At 36.7% G+C, this 15657-nt stretch overlaps 3 protein-coding genes across 3 annotated transcripts; all 3 read left to right on the top strand.

The window, feature by feature from the left end:
* Window positions 1-4928: 4928 nt before the first annotated feature.
* On the top strand, window positions 4929-5659 carry LOC149381457 (pathogenesis-related protein 1A1-like). Its single transcript, XM_089630796.1, has one exon. The coding sequence runs from the start codon at window positions 4994-4996 to the stop codon at window positions 5495-5497; it is 504 nt and encodes a 167-aa protein (XP_089486922.1). The 5' UTR covers window positions 4929-4993; the 3' UTR covers window positions 5498-5659.
* Window positions 5660-7912: 2253 nt separating this feature from the next.
* LOC149381458 (pathogenesis-related protein 1-like) lies at window positions 7913-8596 on the top strand. The gene has a single exon (XM_089601000.1). The coding sequence runs from the start codon at window positions 8087-8089 to the stop codon at window positions 8594-8596; it is 510 nt and encodes a 169-aa protein (XP_089457126.1). The 5' UTR covers window positions 7913-8086.
* Window positions 8597-11625: 3029 nt separating this feature from the next.
* Window positions 11626-15364, top strand: LOC149381459 (uncharacterized). The gene is made up of 3 exons (XM_089601359.1): window positions 11626-12439; window positions 12552-13249; window positions 14315-15364. The coding sequence occupies exons 1-3, from the start codon at window positions 11626-11628 to the stop codon at window positions 15362-15364; spliced, it is 2562 nt and encodes an 853-aa protein (XP_089457485.1).
* The last annotated feature ends 293 nt before the right edge of the window (window positions 15365-15657 follow it).

A 15657-nucleotide genomic window follows, 5' to 3' on the forward strand; every position in this document is an offset into this window, starting at 1 on the left:
AGTGTGTGTGTTTGTGGGGTTTAGAATTACTTTTGTTCCTTTTTTTATGTCCCTACATCTTTTATAATTTTTTGGTGGGCCTCATAATTTTTTAGAATGCTTGGTTAGTTATACATGTAACCCTATTATCTTGAGTTATTCAATTTTTTTCTTCACTTAAATGCATATTTGAGATTATTACATATTATATATGGATCTATGTTGGTATAGTCTATTGGATATTATTTTGACTTGGGTGGAATAATTTTGTTTCAAATTAATTTAATATTTAGAGATGATTTAAAAACTAATTTAGAGATTTATTTTGTATTTTCTTATATATATAAGTCGTTCTATATTTTGATTTAAATGAAGGATAAATTTTGAGATACTTTAATTTTTTTTACGAATTTTTAATTAGATATTTTATGCAATTTATTTATATTCGGCCATCTTCCATTTTAATTCCCTCCTGGTTCACTTCTGGTCTTGAAATTGCATGTATTGGAGAGTTATAAGATTGGGAGAAAGAGGTTGACCCAACTTTAGGCCCGAGATGATAACTGCTTTATTGTCTCATTATTGCCAGAATATTTTAGTTACCAATAAACTATCTTACTAGCATCAGATTCCAACATTATTACTAACTAATTATGTAATTATCAGCTATCTACATTTAATTATGAAGTAAATTAATATGCTCTTGGCTAAAATAAACTTCATGGATGACAATAGAATTTGGACAAAATAAAACTCCTCAAACTTAAGCCATCGCGCTCTCTCCTAAAAAATTAAGACTTAAACTTTATTTTTAATTTTCGGTATCGTCGCTTCTTCTAAGATGCGTACACTCCGGTAGTTTCCACCAATAAAAGACTCTTGACCTAGAGGAATATATATTTTGTTTTTATTTTTTTCTTCATGTTTTGTTTCTTCTTTTGATTATGTTCAATAATTCAAGCTTATTAGATCTAACTTTTGTACCGCCCGATCTATAATCAGATTGGTTTTTAATATTTTTTCAAATAGTAATCTCAAATCTAAGATATGATTTTCTTTAGACGTGGATCTCAGTCGGACACGATTTTTAAAACCGCAATCTGCAACAGGTAAAAACCGGCTTTTTCGTTCGTGATTTGTGTACTAATTTGATAATAGTTGATTACTTACATGAACGGTTAATCCACAAGTTATTTTTTTTTTTGTATTTATAATTTTTTTTTAATTTCCTTTGTATTATTCTTTAAATCTAACATTTGCCTTTTATCAATACACCTTTGAGGAGCCATTTATAAAAAAATAAAAATAAAAAATTAATAAATAAAATAAAGGGTGTTCTAGAAATATAGCCAAAAGCAAATCTCTTTTTTTGGTTTTAGTCCATGTTTGTCAAACTTTAGGAATATAGTCAAACAAACTGATAAGCAAAAAAAAAAAGGTCTGATTTGCCTTTATCTATTAACAAATTCGTCACTTTCTCTCTCCTACTTTTTTCCTACACTTTTTTTCATAAAAACTTCAAAAAACCATATCTATATCATATGAACTCGAAATTGAGTGATTCCAAATCCTACGAATTCGTGACGTCGAGATCTTCAAAAATAGATCCATTGTGTTTAGTGAAAAATCATGTTTAATGCCATAGATATAAAAAAATCACGTTACTACCTTAGACATGGAAATAACTGAAAAATTTTCGAAAATCATCTGAAAATAAATGGAAACGTAAATATGATGCATTAAACATGATTTTTTATCAAACACAATGAGTTTATTTTTGAAGATCACGACGTCACGAATCTGTAGGATTTAGAATTACTCAATTTCGAGACGTTCGTATTAGATATATATGGATTTTTGAAGTTTTGATGCAAAAAAATGTTTGAAAAAAAGTAGGAGAGAGAAAGTGACGAATTGAAAAACAATAGGGAGAAAGTGATGAATTTTTTTTTAAAAAAAAACGTTATATTTAAGGAGAAATATGAAATTTTAACCCATTATCTCTAGTGTCACTTAATATAAGTGACTATTTTTTTAAAACTCTTCAAACGTTGACTAGATCTCAAACTTTGAGTTTAAAATGGTCTAGTTAGTTACGAAATTCTAAAATAAACGTCATAGATCCATCATAGCGAGCGACGTTGATATGCACTCATTGATAGAGCAAAAGTCAGGAGATGCACTCATTGATATGCTTAGTTATTATAATTTCTTTAAACAACGGCAAATATAGTAGTGATGCAGTCAAGACGTTGCTTGACGCGGAATTTATTCCGTTAATATCGCGAACAACTTAAATTTTCAATTCGTTAAAGAGAAATGGTGATTGTTCTATATATTATTCACAACAATTGCACAAATGTCAGCGGCTAATGAAAACTTTATGATCCTCGCGCATACCTTAATCCCCAACACAATTATTATTTCAATGTCTAAGTGGGTAGTTTTCAGTACCATGATTTCATGATTTCATATTACCCTCTCTCGTTATTCTTCATCTGTCTATATTTTCCTGATAAAGATGTATTCACATCAACACGACGTGAGAAAAAAAGCATTATATTATCAGGACTGTATGACGACGAGGGTGTATAAAAGAAATAACTTCTCTAACGGGATTTATGGTCTAATAAAATTGGTGGCTCTTTTTCTTCCGAGAAAATCGCCCGTTAATAGCGCTATTACTTAAAGTTTTCAACGTTTATAATTCCGTTAGCTAATTTTCAACAATGAATTAGTTTATACGTATGATGTACTAAATCCATGCATGATTAGTGTATCGCTAATATACTAATAAAATATAAGACTTCTACAATCAGTCCCAGATATCATGCGATATCCTTCTATAATTAGGGTGACTCACTTAACAACCGGATCAGTGCTTTGTTTTAGCACATGGTGTCACAAGAGATTAGATATGTCTATAGATAGGGTATATCCTTATGTAGAGAACAATATTGGGCTGTTTTTCATTAAACAATATTAAATAAATCATGCATATTGTACAGTTCAAAATAAAACGAAAATTTTAATTCTACCAAATTAAAATAATAAATTTATTTTACGCACAAATGTTGAGCTATTTTATTTTTATGTTATAGTTATAACTCTTTAATTGGCATTCACTGGAAAAAGGAATAAATGGTTGGCTGTGCTTATTCGTTATGTCATTTGCAAGAACGGTTTATAAATATTCCATTTATTTTCAGAAAATATTTTACTCACCTCGTTAAACAAGGTCTAACAGGCAGGGAAGAACACATGTTTAAAATATTTCTAGCAAAACTTAATGCACTTTGTCGCGACGAAGTTTGTGAATTATTTTAAAAATTATGACACGGTTGTATAACGGCCAAGTGACAATCGTGCGAACCTAGCGTCGAGCAACTTCACAAAATTCTCCGCAGAAATACACGACGGTCAAAGAAACCACTTGCGCGATGGTCTAAGACCGTTTTGCAACATTATGAACTTTGCCATGATAAAGTCATCAAAAATATATATATATATATATATATATATATATATATATATATAAAGGTGAAATTATGTATGTACTGTTTTTGTGATAATACCACTGAAAATATACGTGACAATATGAATTGCACTAACTTGATGCACAATGGTTAAAGCCCGAAAGTAAATAACACACGGGAGTGAGAACTTTAGCAAACGATGATCTCCCTGCTAAGAGAAAATTCACGGGGAGTCTTAAGAAAATGTCAGCATGCAAGACACCTTAAAATATTTTTGGCAAACTAAATAAACTTAACCGATCAACGTAACAACACAAGGGTTTAACGATAATTTTTAACCGCTACACGAGTTACTTTTCACGCCATTAGCTTGTATGATGACAAAAGACCATCCTCTAAACATTGCACGGTAGTTTTGAACCGTTGTACAATAATACATTTTTTGTACTAGTAACTCCTTTTTGCAAGTTATTTGCAAGTTTGTACATAAATTGACTCATTCAATTATTACCAAGCTTGCGCGGACTAAATAGTTGAATTGATCACGGACTAAATTTTTTGTTTTTGTAGAAAACGCAATATTGGGAAGAAAAGATAAATTAATGGCATGAATTGATTCTAAAATTACATTTACATGAACTATTAGCAAAAATTTCATGATAAACTATATATGTGAATAAAATTGTCGTTAAGATAGTACAATTTTATTGACTTTAGGTTTCTGGTTGGTTATTTTCTTCGTTGTGTAGTAGCGCTATATACATAATTTGTTCTTGAAAAGGATCGCAGGTGCGAGAATTAGCACATGCACATACATATTTCATATATGCGCCTCCTAATAGTAAAATCATGTGATGCATGTTACTTCCTAGCCCCTACAAAAAACTATATACATAGACCTATATATAGACTTTAAGAATAACTTTTTAACTTATCATTAACGCAATAATAAATAATTAGATTTCAAAGACTATATAATATATCAACATTTACAGAATCCTATTGATGTAACTGTATATCATCCTTTTATTTTTCTATGTATATAATAAAATTCAAATATCGAATATGGTTCGATCGATTTATTACTTGGAAGTAAACATCTTAAAGAAACGCAAGATCCTACGTCTGTAGTGCAAATATTACAACGCCGAATTAATCCATTAAAAGATAAAGTCTTTTGTTATATATTGAGATATATATCCAATATGTAGAACAACAATAATATGAAGAAAAAAAAAAAAACAACTATTATCGTCGTGATACTTTAACAAATATTGATTGGGAGGTCTCGTGAGTACATTATTGCAGGGATATGATGCGAAATTTCAAACTAAAGATGTCATATATCTATCGGTGATTCGGTCAATTGTTTCTTTCACTGCATAAAAGTAAATAAATCATCACAAAAAAACAAAAACAAAAATACATCATATCGTTTATAAATAGCCACAAACCAAGCCTCATATCCTTACACTAAAAAAAACAAGCAAACTACAACCAGAAAACTAAATACCATATATATATTAAAAAAAAAAAAAATGGGTTTCCACAAATCCATAAAAACAGCAATATGGCTCCTAATCTCACTGGCCGGAGTAGTAGCCACGGCGGCGAGTTACTCCAACGACGGCCCTCAAAACGAGTTCGTGGCGGCCCACAACGCGATCCGAGCCTCGGTGGGCGTGGGGCCCGTGGCGTGGAACGAGACGCTGGCGAAGTACGCACGTGAGTATGCGGACCGGCGGGCCTCGACGGGCTGCAACATGGTCCACTCGGGCGGGCCCTACGGCGAGAATCTGGCCGAGGGGTACGAGGAGATGGGCGAGGCCGACACCGTCAAGTTCTGGGCCAGCGAGAGGAAGGACTACGACCACCGCTCCAACACGTGCGCCGGCGGAGCCGTGTGCGGGCACTACACCCAGGTCGTGTGGAGGAACTCCGTGAGGCTCGGCTGCGCCAGGAAAAAGTGCCCTAATCACTGGATGTTCGTCATTTGTAGCTACGACCCTCCCGGGAATTATATTGGAGACCGTCCCTACTGAGTTATTCGCTCTACCGATTGTGTTGCTCTTGTAAGCGTGATCGATCTCTGTTTGATGTTTCATTTAAGATTATATTAATGTACTGGCTTGTATACGTTTGTCTGATTCCCACCACCGTGTGTTTGGTGAAGAGAATTATTAATAAATGTGTTTGTTTTTATATATGAATGATTGGTAAGAAGAGGTCGTACTCATATTCACTACAACAAATACTAGTTACAGCCGCGACATTGACAAATTGTTAAATGTCGCAGCTATTTAGCTGAGACATATCGTGGCTACAAAAGCTGTTGACCCTTAGTGATTGTAAAGGGACGCTCATCGGTTCAACTCCGATATAGTGGAAAACTATTGGCCCGGTTAGAGGTTGCCTTCAAATCCAAGATCTTTGATAATGTATCCTTATAATGATTGGGATTTGCTCGTTAACCATCAATAAATCAAAACTTATATTGCCAGCTAACACTCATAAATAACTTAGTGACGTGGCTAAATTATAACAAACCGTTACAATGATTAATAGATATAATCTATAATATTCCCTCTCAAGGTGGATAGAATATGTCTTCATGACCATCTTGGATCGAGCTACGCTGAAACATAAAACATGGCAATGGGATCAAGAAGTTATAGTTAAATCGAAAAGAGCCGGATCACACCATATTGAAATCGATCTAAGATATAGTGATAATCTATATTGATTTGTTTTTTCCTCTCGTGAAAAACTAGATGGAAGCAATATGTTAAGTAGCTTGATTATCGCGATACTCCGGGATGGAATGTAAGTCACCAACAAATACAACTTGTAAAAGTAACATTTGTCGCATCTAAAAATCATGTTTTTAGTAGTGAATTCACATGAGAATTTCCCACATTCATGATGTCTCCACATACATCGCTGCAGCCACAAAACGTTGCCGATCTCCTATTGTAACCAAGGAAAATCAGTTTTAACTAGATTAAATTATGGCCTATGAACAATATGTTTCAATCCCCCGAGAGTTGTTTGAAGCCATAGATTGACTTCTGGAGTATGCAAACAAAATTACCTTCTTCGACATGTTTCGAGTGAGGAAATCATTATGGACATGAAATTCAATATATGTGATCCAAACTAAGGTAGGAAAAAACTTGACTGTTGGATTTGAAGCCCAACGTCATTTGCCGGAGGCCCAGCCCATTAGATCAGATACGACGTGTAGTAACAAGTCAGCTCATGAACGACACTAGGTCTGTTGAGACAAGTGTGTTATGAGCGGATTGTTGATTGCCGTTGGATCTGGTCTAATCCAACGAATGAGACTCATCCAAGCAATGCTGAGTGATATAAAAGAAGCTTTGACCGAGGTCTTCATTCATTAGACCTAATTTCTTCTGTGTTTTCTCGGCTAGGGTTTGAGCGTTTCTTCTCTTCTTCTCTGAATATTCTGAGTGTGTAATTGAGCCTGTTCGATCGCCTTGATCGTGAACTCCTTGTGTGAGTTGTTGTAATCGGTTCGTTGTAAACTCTGAGTGAATATTGGTTTGAGAGAGAGAGTGCTTGTGAGAAGAGTTCTGAGGGTGTAATCGAAGAACTGAAGATAGTGCCTGAGTTTCTCCGATTGGAGCTCAACAGGGATTAGGATTCAGATCAACACGTTATTGGTTTGAATCTGAACCTCGGTAATCTGTTGTGTCTTTTACTTTCTTGCACAGTTCTGTTTTGTGTGTGTTTGTTATCTTGATAGTTCGACAATTAGGTTATTAGATTTAGGGCTAAAGTTGCTACATTGACATTGATCTGTTTTGCCTCATGTGAGAAGGTGTCAATAAAACTATTGCGCTAGTTTTTATGGAATCCCTTGAAACCAATCATACCGTATGTCTAACAAGATATCCTTCAGCGTTGAACTTGCTCTTAAAACCCCGTACAACCAATAGATTTCTCGTCTTTATTCAAATAAGGAATAATATACCAAGTATTGTTGACATGTATTTACGGGGACGATACTTAATTTCAATCAATAGTAGTCATTTGGTTATTTTATATTTGTTTTTATTTTTTCGGGGAAATATATATATATATATATATATATATATATATATATATATTTAAACAATGTTTTTATTTCAATGTTTTGATCAAATAGCTTCTTCTTTTTTTGTTATTTCAATGTTTTTGTAACAAGCACTACGACAAGTTTGTTATCTAAATTATAGAAAAGTCCTTAAATAGAGGCTTGAACAATCAATTTTTTCTTCTTGTTAATCGCATAATTTATCAAGACAAATTATCATATACCGTATTATACAAGTAAATAAAGAAGCTTGTAACAACCCGACGATGACCTTGCAGATACAATATTGACGAAACAAACTAAAAAAAAAAATCAATTAGATCAATTTGTGTACCTCTAAATATAAAAATTATCCTAAATTGGGATTTGATCAGCTAGACAGCTAATATGAAGTAACAGAAAAACTAATTCTGTACCATTTTTCCTGCTCATATAGAAACCTTCAAACTCTGTTAAACAACTCCTAAGTAAGTACATATATAAAAAAATAAAAATAAAAACCACCCTTTTGCATGCATGCACGGTGGTGGAAATGGCTAACCCTAATAGCGATAAGAAGATGATGATTCACATATGCCTGGTAATGGGCGTGCTAGCGAGCTCGGCCCAGTCGCACCTATCGACGTACGTGTCGCGGGTCGACTTCGTGGCGGCCCACAACGCGGTGAGGTCGTCGGTGGGGGTGGGCCCGGTGGTGTGGAACAGGACCGTGGCCGGGTACGCGCGGGCCTACGCTCGCAAGCGGGCCGCCTCCGGGTGCGCCATGGAGCACTCGCGCGGGCCCTACGGGGAGAATCTGGCGGCCGGGTGGGGCCAGATGACAGGTGGCGCGGCCGTGCACTTCTGGGCCACCGAGCGGCTCAGCTACGACCACCGCTCCAACTCCTGCGCGGGACGGTCCGTGTGCGGCCACTACACGCAGATCGTGTGGCGCTCGTCCGTCCACATCGGCTGCGCCAGGACCAAGTGTGGGAATGGTTGGATGTTTGTTATCTGTAACTATGACCCTCCCGGGAATTACTTGGGAGAGAGACCTTACTAAAACCTGTAATCTCTGTAATATGTTACTAATTGTGAATGTGACCCTCCCACCAATTATTAATTATTACTCTTACATCATTATTGTCTTAATATTAGTTTGTTGATATTAAGATTATGGTAGACATGATCATCTGAAAGCTATGGGGATTGACTGATCATGATCAATCATTTAATTTTAAGCCGTTGCTTTTGATCTCTTTTTAATATTTCGTATCTCTCTAGGTAAGGTTGATTTTTCGACTCTTTTTTAGGGAGGGGACCGGGTTGCAATCTACCTCAAAAATAGTATTAACTATTGTCGTCCTTGTGCCGCCATGATGCAATTAATATAGAATACAATAATATTTATATATATATATATATATATATACATATATATATATATATATATATATAATATTTTAGGCATCTACGTCAATGAACTCGGTTGTGGTTTTGTGCTATGCTTTGTATTAGGAAAATATAGTTTTAGACTTTAGTGGATAGATGGATCAATTGTTCAATTGCATCATAATATATCTTCATCAATTATTGAATTTTCCTCATGAACATTTTAATGAAGTATTTAGAAATACTGGCCTAATTTTATGTACCAACCACTAGTTTATTTGCAAATAATATTGAATGCACGTTTCCTAGCTAAGTATATGCAGACACACACACAAGTAGAATATATAATATTAATTAATTTTATTTAGTATTAATAATTTATATTAGGGCGGTGCAAAAAAACCGGTAAAACCGTAAACCGGACCGAACCGTTGGTTTTTAGGCCGTTGTTCCGGTTTCAAACGGTTTAAAATTTCACCGGTCCGGTCCAGTCCGGTTTGAACTTTTAAACGGTTCGGTCTGGTCTAAAAAGTCTAAACCGCGGTTTAGACCAGACCGGACCGGTTAGTATTTAAATAAATAAATTAATAAAAAATATGTATAAAACAGTCCGGTCTAATACGGTCCAAAAGAAAATCGGACCGGTTATTATTTTAAAAAAATATAAATAAAAACTAGGCTAAAATAAAACGGTCCGGTTTATAACGGTCTAAAACGATCTAACGGTCCGATCTAAAACGGTCTAAACAGTCTAAAACGGTTTAAAACGGACCGGACCGTTGTAACCAGTTTGGTCCGGTCCGGTCCGATTTTTTTTTTCTTATTTGATCCGATCCGATTTAATTTTTTTTAAACCGTTTAAACCGGTTTGGTTTGATTTTTTGACCGGTTTTAGATCGGACCGGACCAGAAAGGTAAGGTAACGGCTTATAGTAACATTCTAAATGCAATGCACAAGCATATAATACGATCAACTGTGAAACTGCTACTTTCATGCATGTAATATCATCGCGTTGTGAGAAATAGTCAAGAAGTGTGAGAAATAGTCATTCGCTCTTACACTTAAATTCGCTTCTTTTTTTTTTTTTTAACCGTATAGCACGTAAGTTATGATCAATTTGTCGCCGTAATTGATGTCAAATTTATTGAAATCATTGACCCACACAAAATTCGTTGTCGAATTTTGAATTGTATACAAACGAATGATCAGATTTATATATTTTATAAGAATATTTATTCGGTGGGTTATTTAAATGTTTAACGGTTTACCCATTGGACACGGTAGTTCCAGTGGCTCCTTAAATTTTATTCTTCCTAATATAATATCGCTGCTGAATTATGTAACCCTGCGATTGCTCAATCAACTAATATTGAAAATGGATGATTCAGTTAATTTAGCGATATATATATATATATATATACATATATATATATATATATATATATGTATATATATATATACATATATATATATATTAAAATTATATTTATGGTGAGTACGTAGTGACACACGGCCTTCAGCCAAACTATGCCGTCTTGGCAATAGATTCTATTGGCCACTCCAACACGTAACTTAATCTTACAACATGATTAAACATTTCCACGCCAGAAAAATGCAAAACCATTAAATTAATAACAACCTATTCTAGGCATAGAGCTTGGATCAACAAATAAAGTTAATCAAGTACACTGTACTACAGAAATTTAAATTATATTTTTTATACTATCTAGTATCAAAGTAAATATGATTTTAGGGTATAAATCTTTGAATCAGTTCATGTGACCTTGCCATATTAAATTCGGAAAAATGACTCGGGAATTAGTTAATTATTGCATTTGGCTGGTCATCTTATTGTTGATATGACTGGAGGATTATCCTGAAAAGTTGCCTCTCTTCACGTGTGCAAATAGCTATTGGTTATTATCTAATCAATAGTCATGAAAGAACATTTATATATGTTAATGGCTGGAATGGTATAATCGTTCTCTATTGATCTGTATTGGGCCCCTGCCGCCACTTGTCAACATGTCCACAAAAAAACGCAGGCTTTAGACAAGAGAGGTTATGATATGCATTCTCTGTGGCCAAGTTAAACCAGCTCGCTCCAAAAGAAAATACAATGGTATGAAAAGAAATTCGAAGAGCTCAAAAATAGACTCGTTGACGTCATGGTATTCGACGTGAAACCAGTAGTCCGCCAAAAAATTAATTCTCTTTATTAATTACTTGGTGCTCTTTGTCTGAATAATCTCGGTTATGTAAGTGTTTATCTTCATTTTTAATTATGTATTCACTCTTTATTAATATCATCAATAATATAGATTTCGTTTAAAAAAAAAAAAAAAAAAAAAAAAAGAGTTAAATATCTTGTCCGAAAGTCCAGCGATTCCGCAAAGGTCTGCGAATATACTCCGCTCAAGGATGTTAGGGAGTGAGAGCCACGTCACAACGTCACAGTCAATGACACAAACACCTGGTGCATTGACTGTGACTCACCTATGCAGTTAGCTTATCAAAGTTAGAAGTCAGTTAGAGTTTGTTACGTCAGATAATTAGATGTAATTCAATATATACTCTGTAATCAATTCAGTTGAACTCAATGAAGGAAATCGTTCTCTTTGGCTTCATTCTCAAACACTTCTCTCTATAGAACTCTTTCATGGTATTAGAGCTTTAATCCGGTGTCGGAAATCGTTGCAATGGCGTCGGCGAACCAAAGCTCAGCAACTACGATCAATCACGCTTCACAAGCGTCTCTAGTCACTTTTGCACATCCGATTGCGTCAAAACTCGATCAGAACAATTTCATTTCATGGCGGAAACAAGTCCTCGTCGCGATCAAAGGTCATCGTCTTCAACAGTTCATCGAAGCGAATCACGTACCTCATGCGAAGTTTCTCTCAGTACAAGATGAACAGGTCTCAAAATTCAACCCTGAATTCCTTGACTTCGATCAACAGGACAGTCTCATTCTCTCGTGGTTGTTCTCCTCTATGACTGATAGTCTTGTATCTCGCACGATCAACTGCGAAACCTCGGCACAACTGTGGTCGAGTCTCCAGACCTATTTTGGGTCCCAAACCAGAGCCAAGATCTCTCAATACAAGACAGCGCTGCAACATGCCAAGAAAGGCGATCTCACAATCAACGAATTTCTACTCAAAATTCGAAATTGTGTTGATCTTCTAACACTCGTTGGACACAAGGTTCAACAACAAGAACACATCGATGCAATTCTTGGTGGACTTCCATCAGATTATGAGATGTTTGTTACTTCCATCAATCTGAGAGTAGAGCCTTACTCAGTGACGGATCTTGAAGCCCTTCTACTCACTCATGAAGCTCTGCTTGAGAAGAAAAACAATGAGTTTGATCAGCAATCAAATCAGATTGTGGCTAACTACGCCAGATCTGGAAGCTATTACAATCATAGTGGACGTCAACAATATCCTCCACAACAACGCCAAAGCTTCAACAACAATTACAACCCCAGAGGAGGACTCATCAACAGAGGCAACACAAGAGGACGAGGCAGGTCCACTGGAAGGAATTCTTAGTCAAACAACAAAGTTCAATGCCAGCTGTGTGGCAAGATTGGACATACTGTGCTTCAATGTTTCTACAGATTTGATCAAAGTTTTTCAGGATTCACAACAACTCAGGTCTGACCCTGGCACACAGATGCAAGGGAATGTGGTTCATCTACATAGCAGTCAAGATCAACATCAAGAAGGCTCATCCTCAATGCAGACAGGCTACAATGAAGATCTATATGCCATGACTGCCACAAGCCACAACATCAATGACCCAGCATGGTTCCAAACATCTGAAGACACAGAGTGGTTCCCAGACTCAGGGGCAACTAACCACATCACGGCTGACATGGCAAATCTCACCACTGGGGCAGAATTCTATGGCAAAGATCAAGTGCACATGGGTGATGGTAAGGGTCTCTCTATAGCTCATATTGGTCAATTTACTTTTCAGTCCCCTTACTATCCTAATAGAGCCTTAGCACTCAAAGAATTGTTGCATGTACCAAAGATTACCAAGAAACTCCTGAATGTATCAAAATTTGCTGGTGACAACAGTGTGTTCTTTGAGTTCAGGCCCAGCACCTGTTATGTGAAAGACATTGCCACTCAGTCAATCCTCATGAAAGGCCAGCTCAAGGGTGGTCTTTATGTGTTTGACAAAGCACAAATGCAACCAAGCGATCAGATAAAGCCAGTCAACCACAAAGAGCCCTCTCAAGTGTCAAAGTCCCTTCAGTGTCAACCAAATTCGTCTATTAGTTGTACTATAGCATCTATTCCTTCTCATGTGTGTAATGTAGCTTCAACTAGTCCAGATATTAGTGTTTGGCATAACAGATTAGGTCATGTGTCAGACAAGATTACAAAACTTGTACTGCAATCATGTAACTCGAACCTGATCAATAAAGTGCCTACTTTTTCTACAACTGATGTCTGTTCTGCTTGTTGCTTGGGCAAGTTACACAAATCTCCTTTTCCCTTATCCACAACCACATACACTCAACCCTTACAACTCATATACACTGACATCTGGGGACCATCCCCTACCCTATCCACAAATGGCTATAAGTACTACATTCACTTCACAGATGCTTACTCTAGATACACATGGGTATACCTTCTTAGAGCAAAATCAGAAGCACTTCAGTCCTTTCAACATCTGAAAACCCAAGTAGAGTTACAACTTAGCCACAAAATTAAGGTCATCCAAAGTGACTCGGGAGTGGAATTCTGAGCCTTTACCAACTTGTTAAACACTGCAGGCATAACTCACAGAATATCTTGCCCACATGTACACGAACAAAACGGCCTAGCTGAGAGAAAACACAGACAAATAGTTGAAACAGCCATCACTCTATTAGCACAAGCCTCCATGCCCTTCAAGTTTAGGGATGAAGCTGTCAGGACAGCAGTCTTTATCATAAATAGACTCCCATCATCAGCTATAGACCACAAAATACCTCTAAATGTCCTTTTTGGCAGAAATCCAAACTACACCAATCTCAAAACCTTTGGCTGTTTGTGTTTCCTTGATCTAAGACCTTACAACAGACACAAGTTTGATTTCAAATCCTCTCCATGTACCTTTCTAGGCTAGAGTTTGTCTCACAAAGGATACAAGTGTCTAAGCAAATCAGGCAGGATTTACATTGGTAGAAATGTTATTTTCAATGAAAAAGTCTTCCCCTTTTCAAAATCCAAACTTGACAGCTGTTCCTCATCTCAACCTAGAGAAATTTTCACACCTCAACCCTTGCAAGTCATAAACAAAATCAGCTCTCCCCAACCCACAATAGGACAAGGTATAGGGGCTGAAAATGTTGATCAAAATGATGCTAACCATGTTTCTCAGAGTGCTAGATCACAGGGTCATCAACCAGTTGCTACACAATCAAGTATTGAGATTGTGCTGCCATTTGATCAAGCCAACAATGAAGACCAAAGCACTCAAGATCAACAGGTTGGGGATGCTCAAGAGGAAAGGTCTACTCATGCCATGACCACAAGATCAAAAAGTGGAATCTATAAACCAAAGGCCTATCTCTCTACTCTAGCACCAGACAAGGCAAAAGATGCAATTATGCAGCCAACGTGGAAGGAGGCCATGGAAACAGAGTTCCAAGCTTTAATCAAGAATACCACCTGGAAATTAGTTGATCTACCACCAAACAGGCAACCTATAGGCTGCAAATGGATCTTCAGACTGAAGGAAAATCCAGATGGGACACTCCTACGACACAAGGCTCGTCTAGTAGCTCAAGGCTACAGTCAAGTAGCAGGTTTTGACTACAATGAAACGTTCAGTCATGTTGCAAAACCTTCTACTATTCGAGTAGTCCTAAGTCTTGCAGTGAATAGAGGTTGGATTGTACATCAAGTAGACGTTAATAACGTCTTCCTCAATGGAGACCTACATGAGGAAGTCTACATGAAGCAACCCTATGGATTTGAAGACTCCACAAGGCCTACAGCAGTATGCAGACTACTAAAGTCACTCTATGGACTCAAACAAGCCCCTAGAGCCTGGTTTGAAAAGCTACAGACTGCACTACAGGACCTTGGTTTCACACCAACGAAGTCTGACACTTCCCTGTTCATACTCAATACCAACACAACTACTATTATAGTTCTTGTGTATGTGGATGATATCTTAATAACAGGCAGTGATGAACGAGCAGTGAGGACTCTCATCAACAAGTTGGACTCTCAGTTCTCACTGAAATACCTTGGAGAAGTGAGCTATTTCCTTGGAATTGAAGTGAAGAAAACAGATGGTGGTCTGTTTCTGTGCCAATCCAAGTACATACAGGACTTGCTGTGTAAAGCAAACATGCAAAATGCTAGGTCCACAAAAGCTCCACTCACAACAGGCCACAAGTTCTTGGACTATGGCAGCTCATAAGTTGAAGATCCACATCAGTACATGAGTATAGTAGGAGCCTTGCAATACCTACTCATTACAAGACCAGAGTTAGCCTTCAGTGTCAACAAGGCGTCCCAGTACATGCATAAACCTCTTGAAGATCACTGGAAAGCTGTCAAGAGGATACTCAGATACTTGAGTGGCACAGCTGACTATGGACTCTATCTCACACGGCAAAGCAGCCCTGATATGCCACTTAACCTGACTGGGTTCAGTGATGCCGACTGGGGTTCTGATATGATTGGAAGAAGGTCAACTTCAGGTTACTGCTT

This window comes from Urtica dioica, chromosome 11 (assembly GCF_054948205.1).
Source record: "Urtica dioica subsp. dioica isolate 48M chromosome 11, U.dioica_male_clone48M_v1_H2, whole genome shotgun sequence".
Lineage (NCBI taxonomy): Eukaryota > Viridiplantae > Streptophyta > Magnoliopsida > Rosales > Urticaceae > Urtica > Urtica dioica.

What these genes read in the sequence shown, in the direction of transcription:
- LOC149381457 (XM_089630796.1), top strand. Translation starts at nt 4,994, where the DNA reads ATGGGTTTCCACAAATCCATAAAAACAGCAATATGGCTCCTAATCTCA.
- LOC149381458 (XM_089601000.1), top strand. Translation starts at nt 8,087, where the DNA reads ATGGCTAACCCTAATAGCGATAAGAAGATGATGATTCACATATGCCTG.
- LOC149381459 (XM_089601359.1), top strand. Translation starts at nt 11,626, where the DNA reads ATGGCGTCGGCGAACCAAAGCTCAGCAACTACGATCAATCACGCTTCA. An exon ending in AGGAGGACTCATCAACAGAG is followed by an intron (nt 12,440 to 12,551) that starts GCAACACAAGAG and finishes ATGTTTCTACAG; the next exon opens with ATTTGATCAAAGTTTTTCAG. An exon ending in TAGCATCTATTCCTTCTCAT is followed by an intron (nt 13,250 to 14,314) that starts GTGTGTAATGTA and finishes CATGTTTCTCAG; the next exon opens with AGTGCTAGATCACAGGGTCA.